We start from the raw sequence: 24,800 nt of genomic DNA, 5'->3' as shown, positions 1-24,800 counted from the left end.
CCTGGAGTAAAAGAGTGAGAAAAAAAAAAAGAGTGGATTGAAAAAAAAGAGTGGATTGAAAAAAAGAGAGAGGCCAGTCTCACTTCCTAATCCATTGTGTTTTTGGATATCTGGAACCAAAAGAAATATAGAGTGTTTAATATGTCGAGAGAGTAAGCAGGTCAGGATTGACAGCTTTCAGGGTAGTATGGTCACACTCTCAGCACAATTTTCAGCGTCAAGAGGGGGAAGACAAAAATGCAAAGCAAAATGACTCAAAAAGCGACCAAAGAGAAAACAAAGAGAAAGCAAAAAGAAAGCAAAAAAGCGAGACACACGAAAGAGAAGCGAAACGGGAAAATGATGGAAAAGACCCAGACCGGGACCCAACAATCCCCTATCGAGGTCTAGTCTAGGCGACCCGTGTTGACGAACTAGGCTCGGGGGCCGACAGATTTCTTTCTTTTTTTTCCTCCTGAATTTTGGAGAAAGAAGTTTTTGCAAATTGAAGTTTGATGTTTTGGAAGAGAACAAAAAAAATAAATCCCCAAACAAAAGCCAGTTCTCTCAACGCAGGTACCGCCAGGTACCGCCAGAAACAACGAATTAGAAAGTGACAGGGCCCAGATGAGGTTCTGGCCAAGAATACTAATCTATTTTGGGATTAGTCTACCATGCAGGTTTAATTATCACGGCAAGGCGCTACATGCATATATAAATGTATTACTATCTTTGTTTATACCTTTGTTTTTAAATCGTCGACATCCCTTATTCAATTATGTATTCCTCAGGGAAATAATCTGTCATTGTGTCATACGGTGTAAAGGAGAATCATATGTCGATCCCAGTCTCCATAAACCTATTTTAAGCAGTGTCAGACCACTCTGGAAAAATAGGCTGCATTTGTGACTCCATATCTACGTGCTCGGCTCGTCTTATTTGACAATGCAAAGAGAAATAGAAGACGCGGGGGTATTAGTAACGGGTCTTTCCTCCTCTCCCAGAACTCATTTCACTTAAAAAGTCTCGAGCTCGTCAGCCGCAACCTCTTCTCCTTCAGCGGGAATCTCAAAGCCGTCCTAATAGGGGAGCGCAGAAACGTCAGTTAGGGATATCATCAGCGAATAAGTCAAGGGAACGGACCTCGGTCGAGTATAGAATGCCCTGGATGTGCTTAACAAGCGTATCTTCCTCCTTTTCGAGCTCGGGGTCGGCTTCAATAGCGCTCTGGAGCAACAGCTCGATATCGCGCAACTTGGCGAAGTAGAAATCGCGCTCCTTCTCCAGTCCTGCGATAGCTTCCTTCTGTGTCGTGATCTCCTGTTGCAGGGCAGCCACCGCTGCTCCACTGGCCGCGGCGACGGCAACGCGGGGACGGACGCCACCGGTTGTTGGGGTCACTCCACGGCGTGCGCTGCTGGCAGATGGGGCGCGTGAAGCGGGGGCGGCACCAACGGAGCCAGGGGCGCCGGAAGCCTTGCGTCGACCGACGGAGTCGTATTCACCACCGGGGTAGTGCTGATCCCAGTATTTCTTCACCCATTGGAGGAATTCAAGGTTGTCCTGCATGCGGCACTTTGTAAGGGACTGGACGGGGACGGGCTTGTTGACCTGGTGACGGGCGAAGACATCTGGGTGATCATGTTAAAAAGGGGATTGTTGGCCAATTTGGAAATCCGCCTTCACATACTCTGAAGAACCTTGAAGTTCTGAAGGTAAGCATATTCGGTGTTGACGTTGAACTTGACCCGGGACATGGGAACATCCACTGAACAAAGAAATGATCAGTCAGTATTTGTTCCACCATTACAAGACCGCCTCTCTCGATTGTTGCGCAAGTCGTGGTGATTACATACTGAAAATCGAATCGAAGATCTGACAGAGGGCAGCACTGTAGACAAGGTAACAGGTTAGCCTATCCGATCTATACAAAAAAAGATCGCCCTGGCCGTTTGAAGTTGGAGAGAATATTGATCCATACCCGGTTCCACACTGCTCAATCTTGGTAAGGTTCAGCTGCAGCAGGTTGTTGAGCCATGCGAGCAGTTCCTGTCTATAAACATAAATTGATCGGCGTCAGTAAGGCCATATTGGTCGCGAGACGGCGGGGAATAGGAGAAAAGCCGAACCTGGATTCACCCATGATGGTGGGGTAGGATAGATATCAATGTAAACGCTAAAGCGGGAAATGAGACTGAGATGAGCGCTAAGCGGAAAAAGAGCTTGATGAAGATATTACACCGCAAGTCCAGGACTTCTTGTAGTCTCTGCTTGTGTGGTTGATGGGAAACAGCAGAGGGATTGTTTTGATGCTAAATCCCACGGATCACACTGGCGCTAGCCCACCTTTTCTGGCGAATCATAGATCGATTAGTTAATCAATGACTTGATGCCTGAGGTGTCAGGTTTTACCTGAGGTATCACATCGTAGCCTGAGATATTAGCTCGGTGCATGAAACTATTACATTGTCAAGTGAGGCGCAGTTCCACCGTAACAGATCAAATCTCATATATCAAGTCTTTCGTTATGCTGTCACTCAGGATTCAAGTTGTTGGCTCGTGCATTACTACTCAAACATTTGACCGCGGCTGCTACCGCCTTTCCCGCCGCCATATTTGACCAGCAGAAATGGTCGATCTATTGATCTTGTAGCTGCCTCGTCGCCTAAAGCGACGACAAGCTCACACGGCATTGGAGATTGAGGCTATTGTCGCGATACAACATATAAGATAATATATGCTAACTATATAATGCTGCACTAATGATATGTGTGTAAGAATAACAAAGAAGAGCAAGAATCTATTCTGCCAATATTCCAGGGGCGGATCCAATTTGTACCCAAGACGAGGAACCTCATATCCGACTCCCACAATCCTAGCAATGTATACATGTATGTAATAACAATGACCAAACAAATCCACAAAGAGAAAGTAGCAACGCTGAGAAGAGCAAGCGATATATAAACAAATGCAAATGAATCACTCCTCTAACAGGTCGATCCCGTCTAGACCATATCCAAAGTCCATAATAACAGCCCGGGAATCCTGGCTCGTCGCAACAATGCGTCTATAATCGGACTGCACGCTCAACATCCAGCTTGTGGTCCAGCCAGGGAAGTTGATGGACATATCACCCGTATCACGGTCGAACACCTTGACACTCATATCATAGCTACCGCTAATGATACGCTTATTCGCGCTGTCGAGATGCAGAGATCGGATGAGGCCCGAATGTCCGTGGAGCTCGTTGACGAGCTCGCCCGTGTTAGCATCGAATTGATAAATTATGCGGTCGTTGCCGCCAGTGAGGATGGTCCGGCCATCGTCACTGAATTCGACACATGCAAGGCCACGGTCCTTGCTGGTGAACTCCTTGACACATTGGCCTGAGATCACGTTCCACATCTTGGCAACACCGTCACCGCTGGCTGACACGATAAGGTCACCGCGTAACTGCACGGCATTCACTGGCCCTTGGTGGCCGTTGAGCTGTCTTAAAAGCTCACCGGTGTTTCGGTCCCACACACAGATGGTGGTATCCTTGGAGCATGAGACGATATACCGGTCATCAAAGCACACATCAAGCACACCGGCGTGGTGGCCGGAAAGACGACGAATCGGTCGGTAGTCGTCCTTAATGTCATACACGATACAGGTGAAGTCCGAAGAGCCTGTGACCATGATCTCCTCGTCAAACTGCAGGCACAGGATTGATGCGCTGTGGTATATCGAATCTTCCTCCAATGGTGCGGTAATCTTCGCAGTCTCATCCGGCGTGGGCCACGGCGGGGTAATAGTCACGAAGGGGGAGCAACCCGTGGCCTGGGCAGTTGGATTGTTCACTGGACCACGGCGGAAAGTCCGGGCCGCAGGTGGTCCAATAATCTTCTTGCATGACCACGGATAGTGTGCGTCCCACACACGAACTGTCCGATCACGGGAGCCAGTAATGATTTTGTTCCTACAAGCTTGTTAGAAGTGGATGGTACCAACAGATCAATGGTAACTTACTCGTCAAACTGAGAGCAATAGACGCTGTCCTCGTGACCTTGAAGATAAATGGCTGCAGCCTTGCCCTCTGTCCAGCGCTGATCGAGAGCGCGCCGAACAAGGAACTTCTTCTTCCAGTCCTGGTTCGGGATTGACTTCCCTAAGCCAGATGACAGCTTCACCTTGGAGGCCGTCTCACTTGCTGGCCGTCGGCCATATGAATTGCGGAATACGTGCCTCCAAACATGAGAAGAGGACGCACCATACCAAGTACGAGACACGAGCTCCGCGTCCATGAGGGAATCAGGATCCAAATATGAAAGAATGTGTGACGTAATCTCAGCCGGAAGGAGAGCCACGGGATCTATAAAGAAAAGAAGTTAGCACAACACACGTGCTGCCCATCAGGGGGTTCATCCTTACCGAGTCGCATAACACCCAGCAAATCGGCGTCTGACACATCCGACCGATCGCGCAGGTCGATACAAATACCGCTCTCCGAGTCCTGCGGAACCCTCATATCGAGCATCTTGTTCTCTAGTTCCGCCTTAGCCAGCCGCGCAGCCTCCCTTTGCTCATTCTGCGCTGCAGCTGCAGCGCGCGCGGCACCTCCGGACATGTGATTCGGCAGAACTGGGGGTGCCTGCCGCCCACGGCCGGTCGGGGCATAGAAACTCTGTAGGGCAGACACACTATTCAGTGAAGGACGCCGATTGACGCTGTAGGTCTGCTGGCTATATCCCTGGTGCCAATGTGTTTTCGTTGATCGGGCATCCCAGCTACCGGAGGCCATGCGCTTATGGTTTGCATGGGTCGAAACAGGGTTGTATTGACAGTCTTCATCTTCATCAACCAATTTGATGTCCTCGGTGAGAGGAAGTGCTTGCTTGGAAGGCTTGTTGCGAAGACTGACGGACAGACGGCGGCCGAGAGCAACCAAGCCATCCACGGGATGCTTCAAACTCGAAAAGCTTTTGGCACCACGGCGCCGGGGCGCCGCATTCGGGAACGGATCGATCTCTTCCACGACCGGTGCGTGGTCATCCTGGCATATTTCCATCACGTATGGCTCCTCCCATGTGTCCAAAGCAAGCTCTTTCGACATCGGGGCGGCATGACCGGCTGTACGTGGGCGCGAACGAAACGACAACGAGGAGCGTCGTCTGGTGGAGGTGGCGTTGGTCTCTCGTGGCGACATGACCGAGGTTGTTGGTGTGTCGAGGGCAAATTCAACAATTGGATGAATGTGATTGCCGATATGTGCTGTCGGTTGCTGAAGCAAAAGAATGACAATGCTTTTTGTGAGTCCGGTCTATTTATCGACCAATCTGACGTTTTGATCTTGGGGGGTTCTGTAAGATAAATCTAACAAAGTATATCAACGACCGTTCGCGAACTCCAGGACCCAAGGGAATAAAAAAAGAAAGAGAGAAGAATTAATGAATGAACTATAGAGAGAGAATGACAAAAGAAAAAAAAACGAAGGCGCAAGGAGAAGATAAAAGGGCGGAAGAATTCCAGAAAGCAGAACGGATCTGAGTTATCGGGCGGTGAATTTGGGAGGAGTGATTGGTTCGACTATCAAGTTACCGAGGAGTCACTGGTACGAGCATTGAAGTTGTAATCTACTATAAGAATCAGGTACCGAGTACTTTTAGAGTACCCTCCATGGTTCAGATTTTTTAAGGATCGGGGGGCAAATCCTGGGGGGGGGGGGAACCGGAAGTGCGGAGTAACTGTGACTTGGATCGTCACAATAAATCCACTGCAGATCAAAGTACCATCTACAACCTTGATCCGGTGGCGATTACGGCTTTTATTTTTTTCTAAGACAATGATAATGATAGGCTTTATTTTTAAGGCTGATGCTAATATTGGAAACATACCTAAATGCAGTCCAATCTGAATTCGGTGTTCGACCGCTTTGTATACTTCTTTCATCCGGATTCGCTTCGGGGAATGTGGCACATGGGAAGTGAAAATCAATACTATTATTGGAAATAAATAATTGTTTTTAATTTCTTCAGAAAACTTCCTCGACATGAATAAACACCCCTAACCAGCCCTCTACCCCCTTGGTTTTGTATGTTGACACCGACTATATACTAATTCTCAATACTGATCATATCTTTTCATCCAAAGATCTTCTCATATCCGGTCAGGGTGAACCGGTAGTGAACATCACCCTTCTTCATGCGCAGCATGGCATCCTTAAGTCCCTCCTCGGAGATGGGGATCTCCTCCACCCAACCCTTAAGACCCTGATCGGCAGCCAGCTGCAACATATCAAGCATCTCCCGACGGCTACCCAGGTGACTAGCACCGATGAGAACACCATTAGAGATAAGGTTCTGAGCCTTAATGACCTGACCCTCCTCCTCAGGAAGACCAACACTGATCCAGCGGCCATGAACATCCATCATGGACAGATAGCGCGCAAGATCGAAACCCTCGGAGGAGTTAGCGCAGTTGATAATCAAATCAAACGAGCACAGATGCTCCTTCTCCCATCCCTCTTCAGCAGTAGCAATGTAACCATCAGCACCGAGCTTAAGAGCATCGGCCTCCTTAGCGCGAGAACGCGAAATAGCCCACGTCTCCGCACCCAGCGCCTTGGCAAACATGATACCGAAGTGACCAATGCCACCCAGTCCAACAATTCCAACCTTCTTGCCAGGACCAGCGCCATTGCGCACCAAGGGGGAGTAAGCAGTCAGGCCTGCGCACAGCATCGGGGCAACTGCGTTGGTCTCGAGTGCGTCAGGGATGGGGAACACCCAGTGCTCGTGTGTCCGCACGTGAGATGAGTATCCACCCTGGCTAACGATGCCACTGTCGGCCCACTTTGAGCCGTAGGTGTCCATAGGCTCAACCTGGCAGTATGTCTCGTTGTCGTTGCGGCACTGCTTGCACTTGCCGCAGGAGTAGGACTGCGCGCCGACGCCAACACGCTCGCCTTCCTTAATCAGAGTGACCTTGGGTCCGACACGGATTGCCCGACCGACGATTTCTAGAATGGCCATTAGCATTGAGCAGTGGCATAATCTTTTCCTTTTTGAATACGTACCGTGACCCACGCACAGAGGGAACTTTTGATCACCCCATCCACCTGCAGGAGAACATTAGCCAGTTTTTCTGCTTGATCTTTCGTCAATATAACCATACCGCTGATAGTGTGGACATCACTGCCGCAAATACCACAGGCCTCAATCTTAACGTCGACATCTACACTCGGTTAGAATCGGGACGAAACATAGTGGCACAGCCTAACTCACCATAGTCGCCAAAAGGCTTCAGCTTGAACTATTGCAATCAATCTAAGTAAGCGCATATTCGAGCCAGCACACAGAAAAGAGCCCATACGTGACGCTTGTGGAACTGGGTGAAGCTATTAGGTCCATCGACCTGGAAGCCCTCAGCTTCTTCGGGGTAAGGCATTGTGAAAGTGAGTGATTGGTCTGAAGCCTTTGTAAATGACTATTCTCTAGGATAGCAGACAGCAAAGCGTACACGAGAGAACCAAAAAAAGTAAGAAAAGAAAAGTAGAAACCACGACACAAGCGGGGAGGAGGGGGGTATATCAACGCTACTAAAATTTAAACCCTTACGAGCGGGGATCGTGAAACATTCCCTGATTATTCCTTCGCGGGATATAGTCTCAAAAGCCATGGGCACTACGTACTGGTACAGTTCAAAGCCGATTCCCCCCGTCGGACATCGTCCCGTGGACCCGCTCCACCGGGCAAATTGCCAACCGAGGGCAATCAGAGCGCAGGTTCGGTATTCGAGATCGCCCGAGAGGCGAATACGATGAAAAGAGTCTGGGCAGCGTGGGGTGATTTGCTTTATTTGGTGGGGTAGGATTCTAATAACATCCATGCTACGTAGCTGATAACACTAGGCCTGTCTTCTAGTGGACGGGTTCTCGTATCAACTCCGATTTAGTAGTTTTTCCACCTATGAGATTGCGAGGAGAAATTAATATCCCGGGCCTCTTATCAACGATAAGAAGTGGGATGTATAGGGCTTGGGCTTAGGGCTTGGACTTTACATGGGTATGGTCTGGGTATTGTAAAGAGAGGACAGCAGCCTCAGTTGACGGCAGCAACTCCCACACCCCTGGTGTACTGGCAATGAAACTGCGACAATCCCCTGCTTCAACAATATTTGCCTGGTGTAATAACTGGACGGAGAGGCAGGCGACGTCGCGAACATCCACAACAGCACGCGCCATGTGGGGATAGGGGAATTTGATGCCTTGTACTCTGTACAATCGGTTTGAGTACCACTATGTTGCTGGTATTTAATAATACCTCATATGATTCGTGCCCATGCAGCCGGGCCTAGAATTCAGGATGCATGAATTTTGATGATGCCGAACCTATGTAGGATTTGTCTCTTTCGCCCAGGTCTCAGTCACTTCAAGAGATCCTATCTTAGGGTTCATGTGGGCGTGTACTCGCAATTGAATGGCGAGCACACATCATCATTACTACTACAAATCGAATTTATTGTCAAGGGCAAGCAATATATCTGCAAGTTTAGGGACTACCATGGAATGATTTACTACAAATCAAGATCGAATGTCCCTTAGCGACGTCAAGGAGAAATTTAACCATATAAATGAGCCATTCAAAGCTACACTGGGGCAGCAGAGCTAAACGAAGATTCCACATATAGTCATAATTGCTGTGGTCTTAAAGCTGAGCGATAGTGGTGAAATAATGATCAAGAGGCCACGCCCAACGAAGCAGAGAGTGCATCATATCGTAATATTTCTCCTTGTCAATCTGACCCATATAACCATTCAAAGTTGACGACCTGACCTTGGTGAATTGGTGAATTCTTTAAAATCCAAGACTGGGGTAAATTGAACTTGAAATCTACCATCAAAGTAACCGCTTAGTACACGAGCACAGCATTTCTGGTCGAATACTACGATCATGATCTATAGAAATCGCAAGATATCAGTAAGAAACATTTTGCAAAATGGATGGTTAAGAGTGAATCGAACGTACTGGGAAAACTTCACTTAGCATAGGGACATCCTCTGGCTCAATTCCATTGGCGAACGATTCCATTTGACAGGACATGCCTCTCAACCCCCAACTCACTAAGGCTATGAGCTCAGCAGTCGAGGGACGAGCGTGGCCACATAATATCACATCTACCAGAGCCCATGCATGGCACTTGTGCGGGTGATCTCGCTCCATTGTCCTGGCGATACTGATTCCGTGTGTTTTGTCCGGGAGGTCGATATCGTATAGTCTTTGGTGCCTATGTGAAATTTATCAGCCTAAAAAATACAAATATTAAATTCCCCTAGGAATACCAATGTGTCACCTACCAGTAGACTAACCAGTCATCAGTCTGGTAGTTGCGGATATCCAGGTCTAATGAATTTGCAATCACCATCTCATGGTCATCATCAGCTTCCTTGTCGCTTTCTTCGCTTTCCTCGTGACTTTCATCACTTGGTTTGCAATCCTCGTCACAGCTCTCTTCGTCCTTGCAGCCATCTTTGTCCCTCTCATCACGTTTTTTGAGGCCCATGATTTCCTCTTCTTTGACCTTCTTGTCACGGTCTATTTTTTCCCTCTCGTCGACTGCTTTATCATCCGGTTTGTCCTCTCTGTCGCCCACCTTGTCATCCTTATTGTTACCAAGGCGACCCGACTCCTGGACAGTAGAATCCTTATTATTATCTTTTTCTTCGCTTTTCACCCCATCCAGCTCGTAGGGCCAGAATTCCGGAATACTCCAGTCCTGGTAGTCCATGAACACACGCCGAAGTAGATAGTTCGCACTAAGATTTCCTTTGCCGTAGTTGCCCTTTTGAGATAGAAACCAATCATAGCTCGGATCTGATTGTATCTTCTCTACCCTAGGCGTGTCCGTTCGTGGCATGAAATACTGCGTAACAGAAGGCGAAGTCCTACCAGAAGCAATGTCCAGATGATTGAGGTTAATCCGGAGAAGTGTTAGACACGGTTGTGAGATGAAGGACGTTTTTATTTCCTTCATGCAGGCAAGTATGAGCTCAAGTCTCTCGAGTCTCAGTATGAAACACCAAGTTTGGGGGATTGTATTTATGGGGGTATCGTCCATTTTGGTAGATTGTCTGAGGTAGAATAGTTGTACAACCAGCATATACGGTAATATTGCACATGGGTTGAAATACCTGGCTAATACTAAGAAGTAGACTGTATATTTACTTATCATATTTAGGTGGTTGAGAAGAATCACTCCTTGAGAGGTGATCAGACTATACAAGGCTTCAACCTTGAAAGGTTGATTTGACCTACTAAACCCTAACTAGAAGCCCATCTATTTCCTTTAATAGGCTGTAAGTACGACCGTCTCAGTTCCCAGTGGGCGTATTCCGGCGTGAAATTAGGAATAAAGTATATTTCATGGAACTATGCCAGTTTGGGAAAGAGGGTTTTAAAGCGAGGAATTTGAATGATGCAGTTGTTACGTATGAAGCCTGTTTGCCTCAGCTGATCACACATGACACCCGTCTACCCTAAGGAGACAGTCCCATTCAAGTAGTCCCATGACACTAATGTAAGGGATTACTAGGTGCTAACAGATAAGATGTAACAGAAAGTGAGGGCATAGAACTTGATATATGCATTGTAGTTATATTACTAGACTTTAAATGTAGCTTCTTGCCATATTTCCAAGCCATTATGCTACATCGGGCAAGCTCAACTCCACATCCATAGCAGTCTTGATCTTATCAGCGACAGTCTGGTACTGCTCATCAGTAAGGCGGCTGAGAGGTCGGCGAGGGAACCCGCCGTAACCGTAGTATGACTGGATAGCACCCTTAGTGCCAGGAATGGAAGCCTTTGTGAGAACCCAGTCGGCAGCACTGAGTTGCTGCTGGGCCTCGATGGCCTCTGTAAGACGGCCCTCGGACCAGAGAGTGAAGATACGAACACACAGACGGGGAAGAACGTTCGCGCCACCAGCAAGAATAGCAGAGCCACCAGAGACGAGGGTTTGCAGACTGAAATCGGCAATACCACCGAAAGCAACGTATGGGTGCTTGGCGTTGGGCTTGGAGACTGTTGCGGTACGCTCGGCCGGCGCCAAGGGAGAGGATGGGGTGATGGCGCCCAGAGCGGTAGCGACACGAGTCAGCTTACCGGTATTGGCGCAGGTGAACTTAGTGCCGACGATGTTGGGGTGTTCGGAGATACGGATGATGAGGTCGGAGTCCATGTCGATGCCAGCGACGGCACCAGGGTAATTGTAAAGGATAATAGGAATGGGGGAGCCGTCGGCAACGGCTGTGAAGTATTCGTATAAGGTTTCATCGTTGCCGACTGCGGCGCGGTAGTAGCTGGGGGGCACGATCAGAACGTACTCGCCGCCCGAAACCGCGACCTCCTTGCACAGGTCGATGGTTCCGCGGATGCTGTTCTCACTGGCACCGGCGATGACGGGAACATTGGAGAAACCAGCTTCATCGAGAGCAGAACGGGTCTCCCGGGTCACGGTCATGCGCTCTTCGCGGCTGAGATGCACAGCCTCGCCGTTGGAGCCCATGGTAACCAGGCCGACGAGGCCGGCTTTTGCCAGACGCACAGCGTGGCGGCGAATGGAGGCAATGTCGAGCTCTTCGGTCTCGGCATCGAAGAAGGTCATTGTTGGCGCATAAACGCCGGTGCGGAGTGGAGTGGGAGACATTATTCTGTTTCGTGAGCTGATGTTCACAGATTTTTACTAGAATGATAACCTACTTGGAATTTGAAGGGTATATATCAATTAAAAGATGACACAATTGGTACTTTGGCTATGCTTATGAACTTCCATCCTTCTCCCCCACGTCGGCGAATGGTCCGATGCACTTTGTATGGCGGAGAATTATATTCCACCAATCAGTTTGAAGCACATAGAATGTGGGGGAGACATGAGGGGGTAAAAGACGGGTAAACGCGCAGTTCAGCCGGCGATGGCGTTGACATGAGTCTGGCATTTGGTAAATCGTCAATTGAGATGAGAAGCCCAATAGTGTATAGTATATAATTTTAGGGCTTTATACATGTATCTCTCTACGGAAGAAAGAATGAGGAAGAAAATGATTGGGGTCAAAAACCCCATGACCCGATAAGATACGGCTATTGAGTTGGCATTTCAAACGCCGGAAGAATTATATCCAGCAATTCAACTCCCCCGGCTTTCTATTTTTCTGTGAATTATCTTAAATTTCCTTTTCTCCCCAGGAATCCCCAGAAATCCCCCGGAATTCAATCAAAATCTCGGAATTAACAGACATCATGGCTCCTCCTAGCGTTTTGATGGTACGGACATCGTTCTCCGCAGTAGATCCCAAGCTAACTAGCTCGCAGGTTGGCACTGGCGAATACACCACCGGCTTCGTCGGCGGTGGTGCATCTGGCTCAGACAAGAAGGTCGGTGTGGTAGGCCTCAGTCTATTTGACCTGCGCCGACGAGGCAAGGTGGGCGAGCTGAGCATGGTGGGTGTGTCGGGCAAGAAGTTCCCTGGTATTCGTAAGTTGAGCGAAAGGACAGGCAAGCAAACAGGAAACTAACCATGAGAACAGGCGACCACTTGCACCGTAACATCTCTCAAGTCTACAACAGCCTCGATACTTCATTCACCTCGTACCCTGCGGACGACCAGACCGACCCCGACGCATACAAGACCGCCATTGATGCTCTCCCCAAGGGATCTGCCATCACTATCTTCACCCCCGACTCCACCCACTATCCCATTGCCCTGTACGCAATTGAGCGCGGCATCCACGTGCTCATCACTAAGCCAGCAACTCAGCGGCTAGGAGACCACCTAGCTCTGGTTGAAGCCGCGCGCAAGCACGGCGTCTTCGTTTTCATCGAGCACCACAAGCGCTTTGATCCTGCATACTCTGATGCGCGGGCCAAGGCAAAGACCCTCGGTGACTTCAACTACTTTTATAGTTACATGAGCCAGCCTAAGAGCCAGCTCGAGACCTTCAAGGCCTGGGCTGGTCGTGATTCCGATATTTCTTACTACCTCAACTCTCACCACATTGATATTTGCGAGAGCATGGTCCCAGATTACAAGCCTGTGCGGGTTACAGCAACTGCTTCTCAGGGTACCGCTGCTGCGCTTGGATGTGTCCCCGAGACTGAGGATACCATCACACTCCTGGTCGAGTGGCGCCGCCGTGATAACCCCGCGAAGATTGCCACTGGTGTCTATACTGCTAGCTGGACGGCACCTCAAAATGCGGGTGTTCACTCCAACCAGTACTTCCACTGTATGTTATCCTATTCTCCGGCAGTTATAAACGGACCCCTTCTAACACATTGGAACAGATATGGCCGCCAACGGCGAGATCCGCGTTAACCAGGCCAAGCGTGGTTATGAAGTGACCGGTGACGAGCAGGGCCTAGTTCATTTCAACCCGTAAGAGCCCTATTCCGAGGATTTTGTTGTACCGTGGTTCCATACTGACTGCAATCTACTAGATTCTATATGCGCTACGCTCCCGATGAAGAAGGAAACTTCAGCGGACAGACTGGATACGGCTACATCAGCTTCGAGAAGTTCATCGATGCCGTTACAGCCGTGAACGAGGGCCGTGTTACCCTCGACCAGTTGGATGCCCGCCCGCTGCCCACTCTGCGCAATACCATCGCCACAACAGCAATCCTCGACGCAGGACGCAAGTCACTGGACGAGAGAAGGCCTGTGGAGATTGTCTCCGAGGGCGACAAGTGGGAGCTGAAGTAAAGACGATGTAAATGAATTTATGTTATACCAATCAGAAGTGTATTGTTTTCAAAATGTCCCTCGTATATAATTTATTTGGCCCCCAATGCCATACCGTCATGTGCAAGCTCTAGCCCTGATAGCCAGCAACGCCGCAACTTTAAAGTAGTAAGCAGCTGAAATACGAGCCCAACATCAATCCACCCTTGCACTTTTGAATTTATCTTCTCCCCTCCGCAACTATTTATATCTATCAAAATAAATCATTCAGAATGATGCGCCGAAAAGAGGTTTATACCAATATCACACCCATCCCCTCATCCGTACCCCGCCAACTAGCCCTCGACATCCTACACAGCCACAGCGAAATAATCACACTAAACCCACTCGTCATCTCACATCAGCCAGTCAAGGCTCCACGCGATGCAGTCGCCGACGAGTACTACTCAACATGGTACGAGATCATCGAACGAGTACAATATCTCCCTGGTCTGGGCAAGATGGGCTCCGGCAAGATTAGCTTCAAAGGCTGTTTCCACAACGTCGAATGGGGACTAGAAACGCACATGTACGCGCCGATGGGAATCGACCTAAAAAGCAAATGGCGCATTGCAGGCAACGAAGGCGAAGCAGTCGCTCCACAAGCCGGACTCTATCTGCGCGAGGATATCGAGATTGAATGCAACCGCACGCTAATTTCATTCGTCAAGACTCAGTTGAAAGCCGCTTCGAAGGTGCTGGTAGATCGACTGATTAAGAAAGCGGAGCTTCTTGATGCGGGTGTTTTGCAGGGTATGATGGAAGATGGGAAATTGACGACGTATAATCCGGCCGATCGGTCGAGCAGAATTATGAGGGGGGCATCGGTTGCGTCGCGGAGATCAGATCAAATGTCTATGTCGTCGTCTTCTTGGGCGCCGAGGTCGCCGACGGAGTCGGTGCAGATGGGACCGATGTCTCCTGGGTATGCATCTCCGGTGCAATATGGACAAGAACATGGTAAAAGCTTTGCTGCGGAACTACCGGCGGACTTTTATCATCCGCAGCCTGGTTCTAATACATATCAAGAGTTGCCGGATACCAGTCGATATTCGAAATCGTCACGGTTGGATCAGGGGTATGCTGAGCTAGCTGCTATGGAAGAGACTTCGGAGGAGCGTAGTGAAGGGGTACATTGGAAAGGAAATAGAGCTATATAGTTGCTAGGCTGGGAAGTGGATTCCAGGGCTAGAGCTCCCACTTATAAGGGTCTGCTCGATCTTTCTGATTAAGGGCAATAGCGAGGCCCCATGCACTTCAAATACCACAAATGAGCATCTCTTCATCTTCGCTTTGCTCGCCGCCATCGTCAACGGTTCCTGGGGAGAAACAAATCCATGGATGGGATGGGTGGTAGAGAGCGATGGTAGGAATTGCACAATGGCGATATTAATCAGGCCGACAACCACCCGTGGACGGTTGGCCCCTGGGGCCATCCGGGGGTTTAAGATATCACAATGATTCCAAGGTTCCAAGGATAATAAAAATAGGATTATTTGATAGATAGGGAAAAAAAGGGTGGGAACCCAGAAAGCCATATGGCAGTACTCCGTACACGAATAGGAAAACAAAATAGCAGCGCATTTCGTGGTATCATGCAAGAAACATCATTCAAATCCAATCAACGTCGCGAGCTCCCCTTGATGATCCCATCTTCACCCTTATGCAGCTTAACACGGCACTGGGGACAGTACCACTTGGCCGTGCGAGAGGGGACTTCTGTCAGACCCACGCAGTTGAGGTGGAACCATTCACGATCACACTGCGAAGTAGGATATTAGTATTCTGCTGGAACATGCCATAATAGGGATAACTTACATCCTGGTTCTCGCAGCAAATCATCGTTCCAAAACTAACATCTCCACAGAGACAGTATCGGGGCTCATTAGCGTCGATCTGCTCGAGGACGCCGTCTTCGTCTACACGGACATCCTGGGAGTCGCGAATACTGAGACGCTTCTTTCCTGGCTTCGCTTTGCGTCGTCCGTAGCTTACTGCTGCGCCGCCATCTTGACCAGTGGAAATGGGACCTGGTGCTGGACGCTTGCGTCGGCGGGCCGGGGCGGGAACACTTGGCGCATTTGATGACTCGCGGATTGGAGTTTTGTGCGCAGGTGTTGCGCTTTTGATGCGGCGATCGCGTCCACTTGCTGCTATTGCAGTCGGGATGGTAATGAGGGTTCCTCCTTCAATTGAGGCAGCGGCTGCAGAGCGCCGTGATGAAGGCCGAGTGAGGGGTGGTGTGGGAGTAGTGACGGGTTTGACAAGGGGTAGGTTGGATTGTCCGGAGCTTGTAGGGCTGATGGGAGGAGGGGAGGGTTTGGCTTCAACTACGGGGGACATGTTGATTTTGATTGGGAGAATGAGATCGTTGTGAGTTTCTGCAGCTGGAACGGCTCCTCGGCTAGATCTGCGCCGAGACGGGCCAGCCCTGAAAGAGGGTGCAGGGACAGGGACGGGCGGTGCGACCGGAGCAGAAACCGGCGTAGGCTTTGGAGGCTCGGGAGCAACCAGTTCTGTCGCTCCGAGGATAACTTCTTCCCGTTTCCTCTTCCGTGATGCTCGATTCGCAGGTGGGGGTGCTTGGGTTGGCAAAGGCCTGGGCAAAGCACCGCCCTCGCCTTCCATCAATGCTTGTTCACGGGCCAACTGTTCGCGTTTCAACTTCTTTGCTTCGTTAAGTTTCATTCCGCGATTGCTCAATTTCGTCTCCTCCAAGTCTTTGGCAGCCTCCCCGCGCCGGGTTTCTTCGATATTATCACAGTCAATGAACTCCTCACCCGTCTCTTCTGCCAGGGCCTTCGCTGTACGGTATGCTTCCCAGCCGCGATTTGCCAGGGCCAGCTCACGGTGAATCATTACTTCACTCGGTTGCCACACAGCATTTTTTTTCATCTTCTTCCGCAGCCTGGTCATCTCCCATTCCGTCAATCGCAGCCACGGCAGGTCCTCGCTGCCCAATTTCGCGTCAGCTGGCGGCGGTTTCAACTGCGCAAGGGCCTGGGCTGTCGACTGTCCGATGCCCGAGCTCAAGCGACGTGCCTTCTCCTTCTTTGGAGGTCGAGCGGGCTTGGGGGCAGTTTTAATGAGTTCGCTCTCCAAGTCCGATTGTTCAGTACTGGCAAGCGGAGAGTCTGGGTCAAAAGCACCATCAGCGCCTAGCATACGCCTCCTATTTTTATCTCTCCGGTTGCGATTGTTATCCAACCGAAGGGTGATACGCGTCGTGGCATCCTTGTTGGTCTTCTTACCTCCGCGCGCGCGCTTCGGTGTAGGTTCAGGTGGGGGCGACGGTTCTGCTGATGCAGGTTTCGGCAGTGCTTCGAGTTTCTGACGGATGCAGCCTAATCGGTCGAAGTGGCGATCCACAACGTCGTAGAGGCGGCAGGCCTCGGCATATGCCGATTCGCGCGCGTTGATGGCACGATCGACCTGGGAAGATATATCTTTGCGCAATGCAATTGCGCCCGGTCGATTATCTGGAGGAAGGTCTGGGAGCTGGCCGTAGATCTGAGTGAGCTGGTGGACCGCTTGCGCCGAGTCGAGGTATCGGTCATCGAGGCCGCGGATGAGGGTCAAAGAGCGGATTAAATCTGCGGGGAGGTATTCGGTGTAGTCAATAAAGTCTGTAACAGTTGCCTGCGCATCAGGGTCGAAGGGGCCATCTAGGATGACCCCTCCGCTGTCGTCTGTCTCGTCGGTCATCGGCATGTTCGATGTCTAGCACAATGGTGGTGGATATTGATAGGTTGTGGGGGCTCTTGGCCTGGGAATTGTAATCGTTGTTGAGATATGCCAAGTTCACTGAGATTCTGCGATGATAAAAGCGGACATCGAGGGGTCTCAGTGTCCGATAACAGACGTAGCTGGATGCCTTACTGCACGAGGTCCTAAACACAGCGGATGATAGTTATTCCAATACCGTCTGGGGAGCTCTCAGTCACGTGAATATAGGTCATAACCCGCCCCCATATTACCAGCTGGATCTCAAGATATAAAATTGAAAATATCTTTGCTAATATTTAGGATATGAAAGCATTGAAATTTACAAGAATATTCCGGGCTTGAGGAATACTTGGCTCTGTCTTAAACCCACTACCTACAGAGTACTCCGTACTACATCTGTGGGTCTACATCTATACTCTGCCTTGGCTTTTTTATTCAACAGTTAATTCAATTTCATTTGACTTTTCAAGTCAAACCAAGTATCAAGTGCTTATTTTTCTGTCAGATATTCAGAGACAAAGCTGGTAATTCCACACTGAGATACTTGTCAATTACCGGATAGCAACCTGCCTCCATGGATGTACGTATATCACTGTCGGTAACACCTGAGAAAGCAGAAAGAGAAGAAATAGAGATATGCATTTCACTTGATTCACAGAAGTATGTACTACGACTATACAGAATTCTTCATCTTGTAGGTTCCTTCCATGTAAAACCCCGGCATTGAAGAAGATCTCCCTGAACAAACACAACTCACATCGTGGTTTCCCAATTTACATCGCTCCTTCCTATCTAGGAAGTATCAATCTAAACAGCTCGCCGTGCATTTCGCGCCGCGTGTTTGTTTACTTTTTAATTTTTCATCTCTCTCTCCATCTCTTATTTTCAAACTTGCTACAAGCTTCCATCGGTGTCGTTCAAGATGGATGTTCGCGAGCGTCTGAAGATGCTTCTCGAAGGGGATCCAGGTCTCAAAGATCTGAATGCCAACTTGAACAAGGCTCAAGCAGTCCAGCCTGCCCAGCCTTCCCGGGGTCCGGATGGAGTTGTCTCGGCAGACGAGTCCAACGAAGCTAAGCAAGCCGTAAGTGGATATGCTCTTCCCGTTGATTTTGACCCGGAGCATGGTATGGAGTATCCTGCGAGTGGCCAATTCCCTTTGTCGTACATCCGTACCCATGTTGTTGGACAGCTAGTTGAGTCGGATGACGATTTGACCGAGATCGACCAGGATGTTCGCACCCCCGGTCATACTCCCAAGATTCACCGTGATGTCTCGGACGTGCTCAAGGATAGCGGCGATATTTTTGACGAGGAGCCGGTCACTGCGATCCAGGTTCCAATCTCGTTCACTCCGGCGGTGACAATGGCCCGCTACCCTTTCAAGTATCTCTATGGAGAGAACTTCAAGAGAGTGAATGAGCGGTTCTATGTGGGTAATAAGTTCTGGAATCGGACCTGGGATCTGTTTGTGAAATCTATAATCATTTAGCAAAGTATATCAACGCTAATCCTCACCCAGGTTTTACCTTCCTGTCCCAATGGCAATTTCTCAAGCTCCGTTTCTTCTGATTACCACCATGCAAGCGCAAAGTTTTCTCGATGAAATCAATTCGGCTCTGAAACTCAAATTGACTCTCACGGGCGTTCACAAGGAAGGCCTTGTGATTGAAATCAACAATGAGAAACTGCCGCGGCCTCTGTACCTCGGCCGAAGCAGCAGCCCTGATCGGAAGGCAAGATTGGAGAATCGTGTTCCCTCGCCTCTGGAGAACTGGGGACCCTGGGCACAGCTGGTCGAGCCCCACGTTTTCAAAGAATTCGAAAAGAAAGTCAAACAGTCGATCGCCACAATCAAGAATAAGAGGCACAACAAGCAGGCGGCCCGAGATGTCCAGATGCAGAAGTTGCATGAGTCTTTGGCTCGTGCGCAAGCCTACTTTGGTCTGCGTCCTGCGCTGCAGCCGAATGTTACACAGCCGTCGTTTGCCAATGGTCAGATCGGCGCAATTGATGTTCTGAAGCCTGTCAAATGGGCCTTTCAAGATGCCCCTATCTTCATCTGCGTTGATCTCGAGTGGATGGACCGTTACGGATGGCTGACTGAGGTTGGAATTTCGACCCTGGATATGATGGACTTGGAAGGTGTGGTTCCTGGTGATTATGGACAGATGTGGATGAAACAAGTTCGATCCCGTCACCTGCGTGTCACGGAGTTCCGACACTGGGTCAACGATACTTACACAACCGGATGTCCTGGTAATTTCCGATTCGGCGAAAGCGAGATGATTCCAAGTAATGATATTGGGAAGGTTGTGGATGCTGTATTCCATCCTCCATACATGGTTCCCATTAAGGAGGGGAAGATCACCTCATACAAGCAGCAGAAGCGCACTGTGATCTTGGTCGGTTTCGACCTCCATGGTGATATCTCGCATCTCCAGAGAGCGGGTAGCAAAGTCTTTAACAATCTGGGCAAACCCTCTTCCGTCGTTCGTGAGACTCTTGATGTGGCAGAGCTGTACCGTGTTGACGCTGGAGAGAGCCAGAAGCGAGGCCTTCGAGCAATGTTGGGAAATCTGAATATCTTGTGTGCTGACTTACACAATGCGGGAAACGACGCGTACTTCACCTTGCACGCCCTTGTGCGACTGATGCTGAGAGTAGCTGGGGAGAAGCCATGGGGATACGAGGATGGGGAGCCCAATGTTGACCCCGAGGTTGAGCCCAAGGATAATCCCAAGGTCACGATCAATCCCAAGGATAAACCCGATTTTGAATCCATGGCTGCTCAGTTTGAAGAAGCCGGCAACAAAACCGACGATACCCCTGTGTGGAGTCATTAAGATGTCCAACTGCAACGATTCCCCATTCACGGAAGTGGGAGTGAAGGAGTGTGGGTGACTGGAGCCGGGAAGTCACGTCTGGGAATCGTTTGAATACCTCTCGTCGGATACCCCTTTCATGATGAATGGGCCCAGAGGGATGAATTTGTTTCAATATGAACAGAGTGCGTGAGATCAAAAATGTGGAAAATACTTGAAAAACAAGGGGATGTATGGCTAGTTTCAGCTTTTTATGGTCTGAACTGAATGAAATCTCCGCCGATTTGATATCATTTTTTTAGTTCCAACATTTAAACACTGTGATCTATACACGTATGTATACACGTAAGAAAGCCGTGAAAAGTAACTCTGGATATACTCGCCGAATGTTATGTCCCACTGACGACATATCATGTTCATCCCACTATCGCCCCTGTCCCACAAACCCAATCTCCAATCCCCCCTCCACCAAACAACAACCACAAACAACCTCCAATCCCTAAAAAAAAATGACAAGCCAAGGCCCCCTAACAGCCTTCCTGCTATCAAGCACCCCCAATGCCCTCAAAAGAGCAACAACCCACCCTTTCCTCGCCTCCGCCGGCCGCGGCACCCTCCCAAAATCCCAATTAAGCCAATGGCTCTCCCAAGACAGACTCTACGCCCAATCCTACATACGCTTCATAGGCCTCCTCCTCTCGAAAATCCGTCTCCCAACTCAAAACCCAACATCCCCAGGCCCACACATCCCAACACCAGAACACAACGCAATAACAGTCCTCATCGACGCCCTAGTCAACATCCGAACTGAACTCGCCTTCTTTGAAAAAACTGCAAATGACTACGACTTGGATCTAACAGCTATCTCCGCTGAAGAAGGTGGCTGCACGCTTACTTCTTGCGGCTTGGGATCGGATATTACTACTTCCGCTGGTATATCCACCAGTGGGTCTGGGAGTTGTCCTGGAACTGCGGGCGGCAAGGGTCAAGGACCTCTGCTGGGTAACGGTGATCGAGCAGGGGATGCTTGTCTTACGTCGACGAATGAGTCGAACAGTGCGTCTGGTCACGGACTTTGTCTTAGTCAGGGTGAATGTCAGATGCCTTCTGGTGGGGAAGTCTGTACTCCTGGAGCTCAGTTCAATGAGTCTGGAAGGGGCGTGGAACCTGCTGCTGTTGGTGGGGATGGTGGGAAAGTTGGTGTTCAGGGTGATGGTGAGCGATGTGGGACTATTTTCTTCTGTGCTAGTCGGACGACGCGGGCATATATTGATATGTTTATGTCTGCTGGGAGTAGTGGGGTTTCTGTTTTGGAGGGATTGGCTGTGTTGTGGGCTACGGAGGTTTGTTATCTTCGGTCTTGGAGGTTTGCGGCGGGGTGTATGGGTGAAGATGGGGAGAGGGATTATCGGAAGGATGCGGACGGGGGTGCGTTGAGGGAGAAGTTTATTGATAATTGGGCTAGTGTTGAGTTTGAGGAGTTTGTTGATCGGATTGGAGATGTTGTTGATGAGATGGCGGGGCAGATTAAGGGGGCGGAGGAGTTGGAGATTATGCGGGGAAGGTGTTTGGAGTGGTGGAGGCAGATTGTTTGGTTGGAGGAGAATTTTTGGCCGAATGTTGAAGGAGGGATCTTATCTGATCAACTATAGATCAACTTTAAAATGTACGATCTCCAAGCTTGGAAGGTTTGCAGTTGAAAATATTGTGAGATATGATACATCTGGCTGGAAGCCCATACGTTTTAAGGCCATCTAGAAACGCAAAAGCAAAACAAAGAACAACGCCGTCCACAACCCCCCGGCAGAAAATCAAATCAAAACTCGAACTCCAATCTCTGCTCCCAAAATAATGACAATGTCATCGAGAAAACCTTCGAAAAACAAGTATGAAAACAACCAAAGCCGCCAACACCATTCGTAATGCGGAAACATAAAACATGAAGCAAGTAGTAAAACACATGGACACAGTCTGTAAAGTGGACATGTTGTACATCATCGAAGTCAACATCAAGTAGCAGCCGCACGGGCAGCATTGCCTAGTTGTCGATGGTATGAGCCAATAGGTTCGAAACCCCTAGAGATAGCATTAGTTCCTGCATGGCAACTGGGTAAATAATAGTGTAGAAATGGAACATACCTAGCAAGATCAAAACCAGATCCATTATCATCTTCATCCTCCTCATTCCTATGAGATTTCCCATTAGGTCCCATATCCCCTGAATCCGACTGAAGCGGCGGCAAAGTCCGACCGGAGCCAAGCCCATTCGACGTCCCAGGTTTGCTGGGACTAACGAGATTCGGCGGCGGGGGAGAACTACTCGGGAAGCCGCCGATAATGCGGTCCTCGACCTCGCCCTTCAAGGGACTCATGTCCGGCGGTGGGCGGGCAGGGGTACTCCCGATATCCGCGAACTTCCAGAACTGCGCGGGCGAGCTCATGGGCATGAACTTGGATGGAATCTGCGCTGTGCTTGGGGGCGGGAGACGGGGTTGTTGGCGTTGTGGGGCGGGGGTGATCATTGAGGAAGGTTCTTCGTTGTAGTAAGATGAGGAAAGGACGGGCGGGGACCCGGCTACGTTGTCGGACATGCCATACGCGCGGGTCAAGTTGTTGCTGCTGTTTTGCACCTGGGTGGAGATGCTGGAGTTGTGGTTGTGCGAGCGCGATGGGAGCGGCGAGGGTTCGTCGTAGTCGCGTGGATTCATGTGGCGCAGTGGGTGGTCGGAGCCAAGGCCTCGACCGAGACGAGAACCACGCTCTGGGGTGTATGCTTCCACTGGAGCTACGGGAAATGAGCTGAAACCTGGGGACGAAACCGGGGGTGACTTTTTCGCTGTTGCTGAAAACGAGGTATCGAGTTTGGTGACGCGGGACCCGCGTGCGGATGACGGTGGCTCTTTTGTGGCCGGCGAGGACGGCGCCGATGACTGCGTGCCACCCTTGCGTGTTTGCTTCTTCCGGTACTCCTCCCGGTATTCTACTGCGATCTGCCACTTCATACCCTTGCCCGGCTCATCGGTCCGGCGGGGGACCTTCTGGAACGCCTTGTTCAGCGAAAGATTGTGGCGGATCGAATTTTGCCAGCCGCTTTGGGAGTGTCGATAGAAAGCGTATTTATCCATGATCCAATTGTAGATGCTGTTTAACGTGAGCTTCTCCTCCTCACTTGAGAAAATAGCCTGGGCAATCAGCGTCGCGTAGCTGTACGGCGGCTTCAAGTCCTTGGAGGAATCCTTGCTGTAATCGATCTCCTCCGTACTCTCCATCATCATGCCTCGGTTGTAAAGCGGAGACTGCTTAGCCGTGCGCTGGCCAGCGGTATCAGGTGACCGCGGCGGAGGCGTCACCTGGCGTTTGAGGAACTTGGGAGCAGGCGCCAACGAAGGCCCGCCAGACGAAGATGGTGGTACATCCTCGCCATTCTGCGATGGCTGAGGATGGGCATGCTGCGAAGCATCCCAGGAAACCGAAGCCGGATCGGGCTCCTGTCCGCTAGCGATGCGCTGGGCGCGCTCGATAAAGCTGGGCTGGATATTGGCTTCGTCACCGGGTGTAACAAACATCATTTGTGTATTGGCCACCTCAATGATATCGCCACATGAGAGGATCGCATCGGTGCCGCGCTTTATTATGACATTGTTCAGGCGCACACCGTTCCGGCCGTTGACACGGATATGCCAGGCAGGGGTCTCCTCGCCATCATAAAAGATCTCGGCATGCAGTCTCGACACGAATTTGCTCGGGCCCAAATCAACATGAACATCTGGCAGCGCACGAGCCGCAATTGTGACGGGGCTGGACTGCTCCACGGCCCGTTGTTCGCGGTCCGGTTCGCGGCCGATATTGACATGCAGGGTTTTGACGTAATAGGTCCAGTTGCGGCCGGCGATCTTAGCATACGCCTGGATGCGCTGCGTATTCTCGGTCTTGGTGTTGGAGTGGTCGCGCGAGACGCGCAATTCCTCGCGAGGTGTATTCAGGTATGAAATCACTAGATCGACGAGATCTTGATTGGTAGCGGGTTCGTGTTCGCCCGCTGAGTCCTCGGCTTCGTCGCCGGACTCATGTTTGACGTTTCGGGGAGGGGAGGCGCGGCGGTCAACCTGATCAGAAGAAAACGGGTATTAGCTCCTGTTTGCGCGGGGATATAGTTGGTCTCAGACTAAACGCCCAGTTATTTTAACTCACCTTGCGCTTCTTTGCGGATGGCCGGCTGGGCGACGAGTCCGGAGCCTCTGCATCGGACGTTTCTTGAAGTTGAATTTCCTTGCGCCGCGCGCGGCGGCGGTTTGTGAGCGGCATATCTTATAGAAATCGGGTTTCCTCCGTTTGGATATATTGTAAGTTGAAGTTGGCAGATTGGCAAATGATTATTTTTTTCCCGTTGCGTAGGCAATCAAGTCCGAGTCGAAGTACTCCACAAACAAGCGCGGGGCAGAGAGGAAATATGGCCGATGGCAAAAAAGGCAACATAAAAAAAAACAAAGGCAACTCTTCCAAGGTTGGAT

At 50.1% G+C, this 24,800-nt stretch overlaps 12 protein-coding genes across 12 annotated transcripts; 4 read left to right on the top strand and 8 right to left on the bottom strand.

The window, feature by feature from the left end:
- Positions 1–995: 995 nt before the first annotated feature.
- Positions 996–2,122, bottom strand: eb1 (microtubule-binding protein BIM1; the record flags this gene model as incomplete). The annotated part of the gene is made up of 6 exons (XM_056720138.1): positions 996–1,058; positions 1,123–1,610; positions 1,670–1,747; positions 1,836–1,870; positions 1,961–2,032; positions 2,109–2,122. The coding sequence occupies 6 exons, from the start codon at positions 2,120–2,122 to the stop codon at positions 996–998; spliced, it is 750 nt and encodes a 249-aa protein (XP_056584273.1).
- An 836-nt stretch (positions 2,123–2,958) lies between these two features.
- Positions 2,959–5,167, bottom strand: N7517_002407 (F-box/WD repeat-containing protein; the record flags this gene model as incomplete). The annotated part of the gene is made up of 3 exons (XM_056720137.1): positions 2,959–3,940; positions 3,991–4,333; positions 4,393–5,167. The coding sequence occupies 3 exons, from the start codon at positions 5,165–5,167 to the stop codon at positions 2,959–2,961; spliced, it is 2,100 nt and encodes a 699-aa protein (XP_056584272.1).
- A 934-nt stretch (positions 5,168–6,101) lies between these two features.
- On the bottom strand, positions 6,102–7,407 carry N7517_002406 (NAD(P)-dependent alcohol dehydrogenase; the record flags this gene model as incomplete). Its single annotated transcript, XM_056720136.1, has 5 exons — positions 6,102–6,979; positions 7,037–7,078; positions 7,135–7,194; positions 7,245–7,272; positions 7,333–7,407. 5 exons carry the CDS (start codon positions 7,405–7,407, stop codon positions 6,102–6,104), a joined length of 1,083 nt encoding a protein of 360 aa, XP_056584271.1.
- A 595-nt stretch (positions 7,408–8,002) lies between these two features.
- N7517_002405 (NAD(P)-binding protein) lies at positions 8,003–8,203 on the bottom strand (the record flags this gene model as incomplete). Its single annotated transcript, XM_056720135.1, has 1 exon — positions 8,003–8,203. One exon carries the CDS (start codon positions 8,201–8,203, stop codon positions 8,003–8,005), a length of 201 nt encoding a protein of 66 aa, XP_056584270.1.
- A 1,109-nt stretch (positions 8,204–9,312) lies between these two features.
- On the bottom strand, positions 9,313–10,077 carry N7517_002404 (uncharacterized protein; the record flags this gene model as incomplete). Its single annotated transcript, XM_056720134.1, has 1 exon — positions 9,313–10,077. One exon carries the CDS (start codon positions 10,075–10,077, stop codon positions 9,313–9,315), a length of 765 nt encoding a protein of 254 aa, XP_056584269.1.
- Positions 10,078–10,659: 582 nt separating this feature from the next.
- On the bottom strand, positions 10,660–11,667 carry N7517_002403 (dihydrodipicolinate synthase family protein; the record flags this gene model as incomplete). The annotated part of the gene is made up of 1 exon (XM_056720133.1): positions 10,660–11,667. One exon carries the CDS (start codon positions 11,665–11,667, stop codon positions 10,660–10,662), a length of 1,008 nt encoding a protein of 335 aa, XP_056584268.1.
- A 590-nt stretch (positions 11,668–12,257) lies between these two features.
- Positions 12,258–13,720, top strand: N7517_002402 (Gfo/Idh/MocA family protein; the record flags this gene model as incomplete). The annotated part of the gene is made up of 5 exons (XM_056720132.1): positions 12,258–12,281; positions 12,330–12,492; positions 12,546–13,244; positions 13,303–13,393; positions 13,456–13,720. 5 exons carry the CDS (start codon positions 12,258–12,260, stop codon positions 13,718–13,720), a joined length of 1,242 nt encoding a protein of 413 aa, XP_056584267.1.
- Positions 13,721–13,971: 251 nt separating this feature from the next.
- N7517_002401 (uncharacterized protein) lies at positions 13,972–14,898 on the top strand (the record flags this gene model as incomplete). The annotated part of the gene is made up of 1 exon (XM_056720131.1): positions 13,972–14,898. One exon carries the CDS (start codon positions 13,972–13,974, stop codon positions 14,896–14,898), a length of 927 nt encoding a protein of 308 aa, XP_056584266.1.
- Positions 14,899–15,359: 461 nt separating this feature from the next.
- N7517_002400 (putative PHD finger domain protein) lies at positions 15,360–17,449 on the bottom strand (the record flags this gene model as incomplete). Its single annotated transcript, XM_056720130.1, has 2 exons — positions 15,360–15,500; positions 15,557–17,449. The coding sequence occupies 2 exons, from the start codon at positions 17,447–17,449 to the stop codon at positions 15,360–15,362; spliced, it is 2,034 nt and encodes a 677-aa protein (XP_056584265.1).
- A 937-nt stretch (positions 17,450–18,386) lies between these two features.
- Positions 18,387–20,310, top strand: N7517_002399 (uncharacterized protein; the record flags this gene model as incomplete). The annotated part of the gene is made up of 2 exons (XM_056720129.1): positions 18,387–18,931; positions 18,987–20,310. The coding sequence occupies 2 exons, from the start codon at positions 18,387–18,389 to the stop codon at positions 20,308–20,310; spliced, it is 1,869 nt and encodes a 622-aa protein (XP_056584264.1).
- A 488-nt stretch (positions 20,311–20,798) lies between these two features.
- N7517_002398 (putative transcription regulator PAB1642) lies at positions 20,799–21,941 on the top strand (the record flags this gene model as incomplete). Its single annotated transcript, XM_056720128.1, has 1 exon — positions 20,799–21,941. The coding sequence occupies one exon, from the start codon at positions 20,799–20,801 to the stop codon at positions 21,939–21,941; it is 1,143 nt and encodes a 380-aa protein (XP_056584263.1).
- A 357-nt stretch (positions 21,942–22,298) lies between these two features.
- Positions 22,299–24,594, bottom strand: N7517_002397 (putative forkhead transcription factor Fkh1/2; the record flags this gene model as incomplete). Its single annotated transcript, XM_056720127.1, has 3 exons — positions 22,299–22,365; positions 22,429–24,395; positions 24,481–24,594. 3 exons carry the CDS (start codon positions 24,592–24,594, stop codon positions 22,299–22,301), a joined length of 2,148 nt encoding a protein of 715 aa, XP_056584262.1.
- Between the last annotated feature and the right edge of the window lie 206 nt (positions 24,595–24,800).

Source organism: Penicillium concentricum, assembly GCF_028827145.1.
Source record: "Penicillium concentricum strain IBT 3081 chromosome Unknown utg000001l_segment0_segment0, whole genome shotgun sequence".
In the NCBI taxonomy this organism is placed as follows: domain Eukaryota; kingdom Fungi; phylum Ascomycota; class Eurotiomycetes; order Eurotiales; family Aspergillaceae; genus Penicillium; species Penicillium concentricum.
Note: the sequence above shows the minus strand (reverse complement) of the source record. Positions and strands in the feature narration are given on the sequence as shown.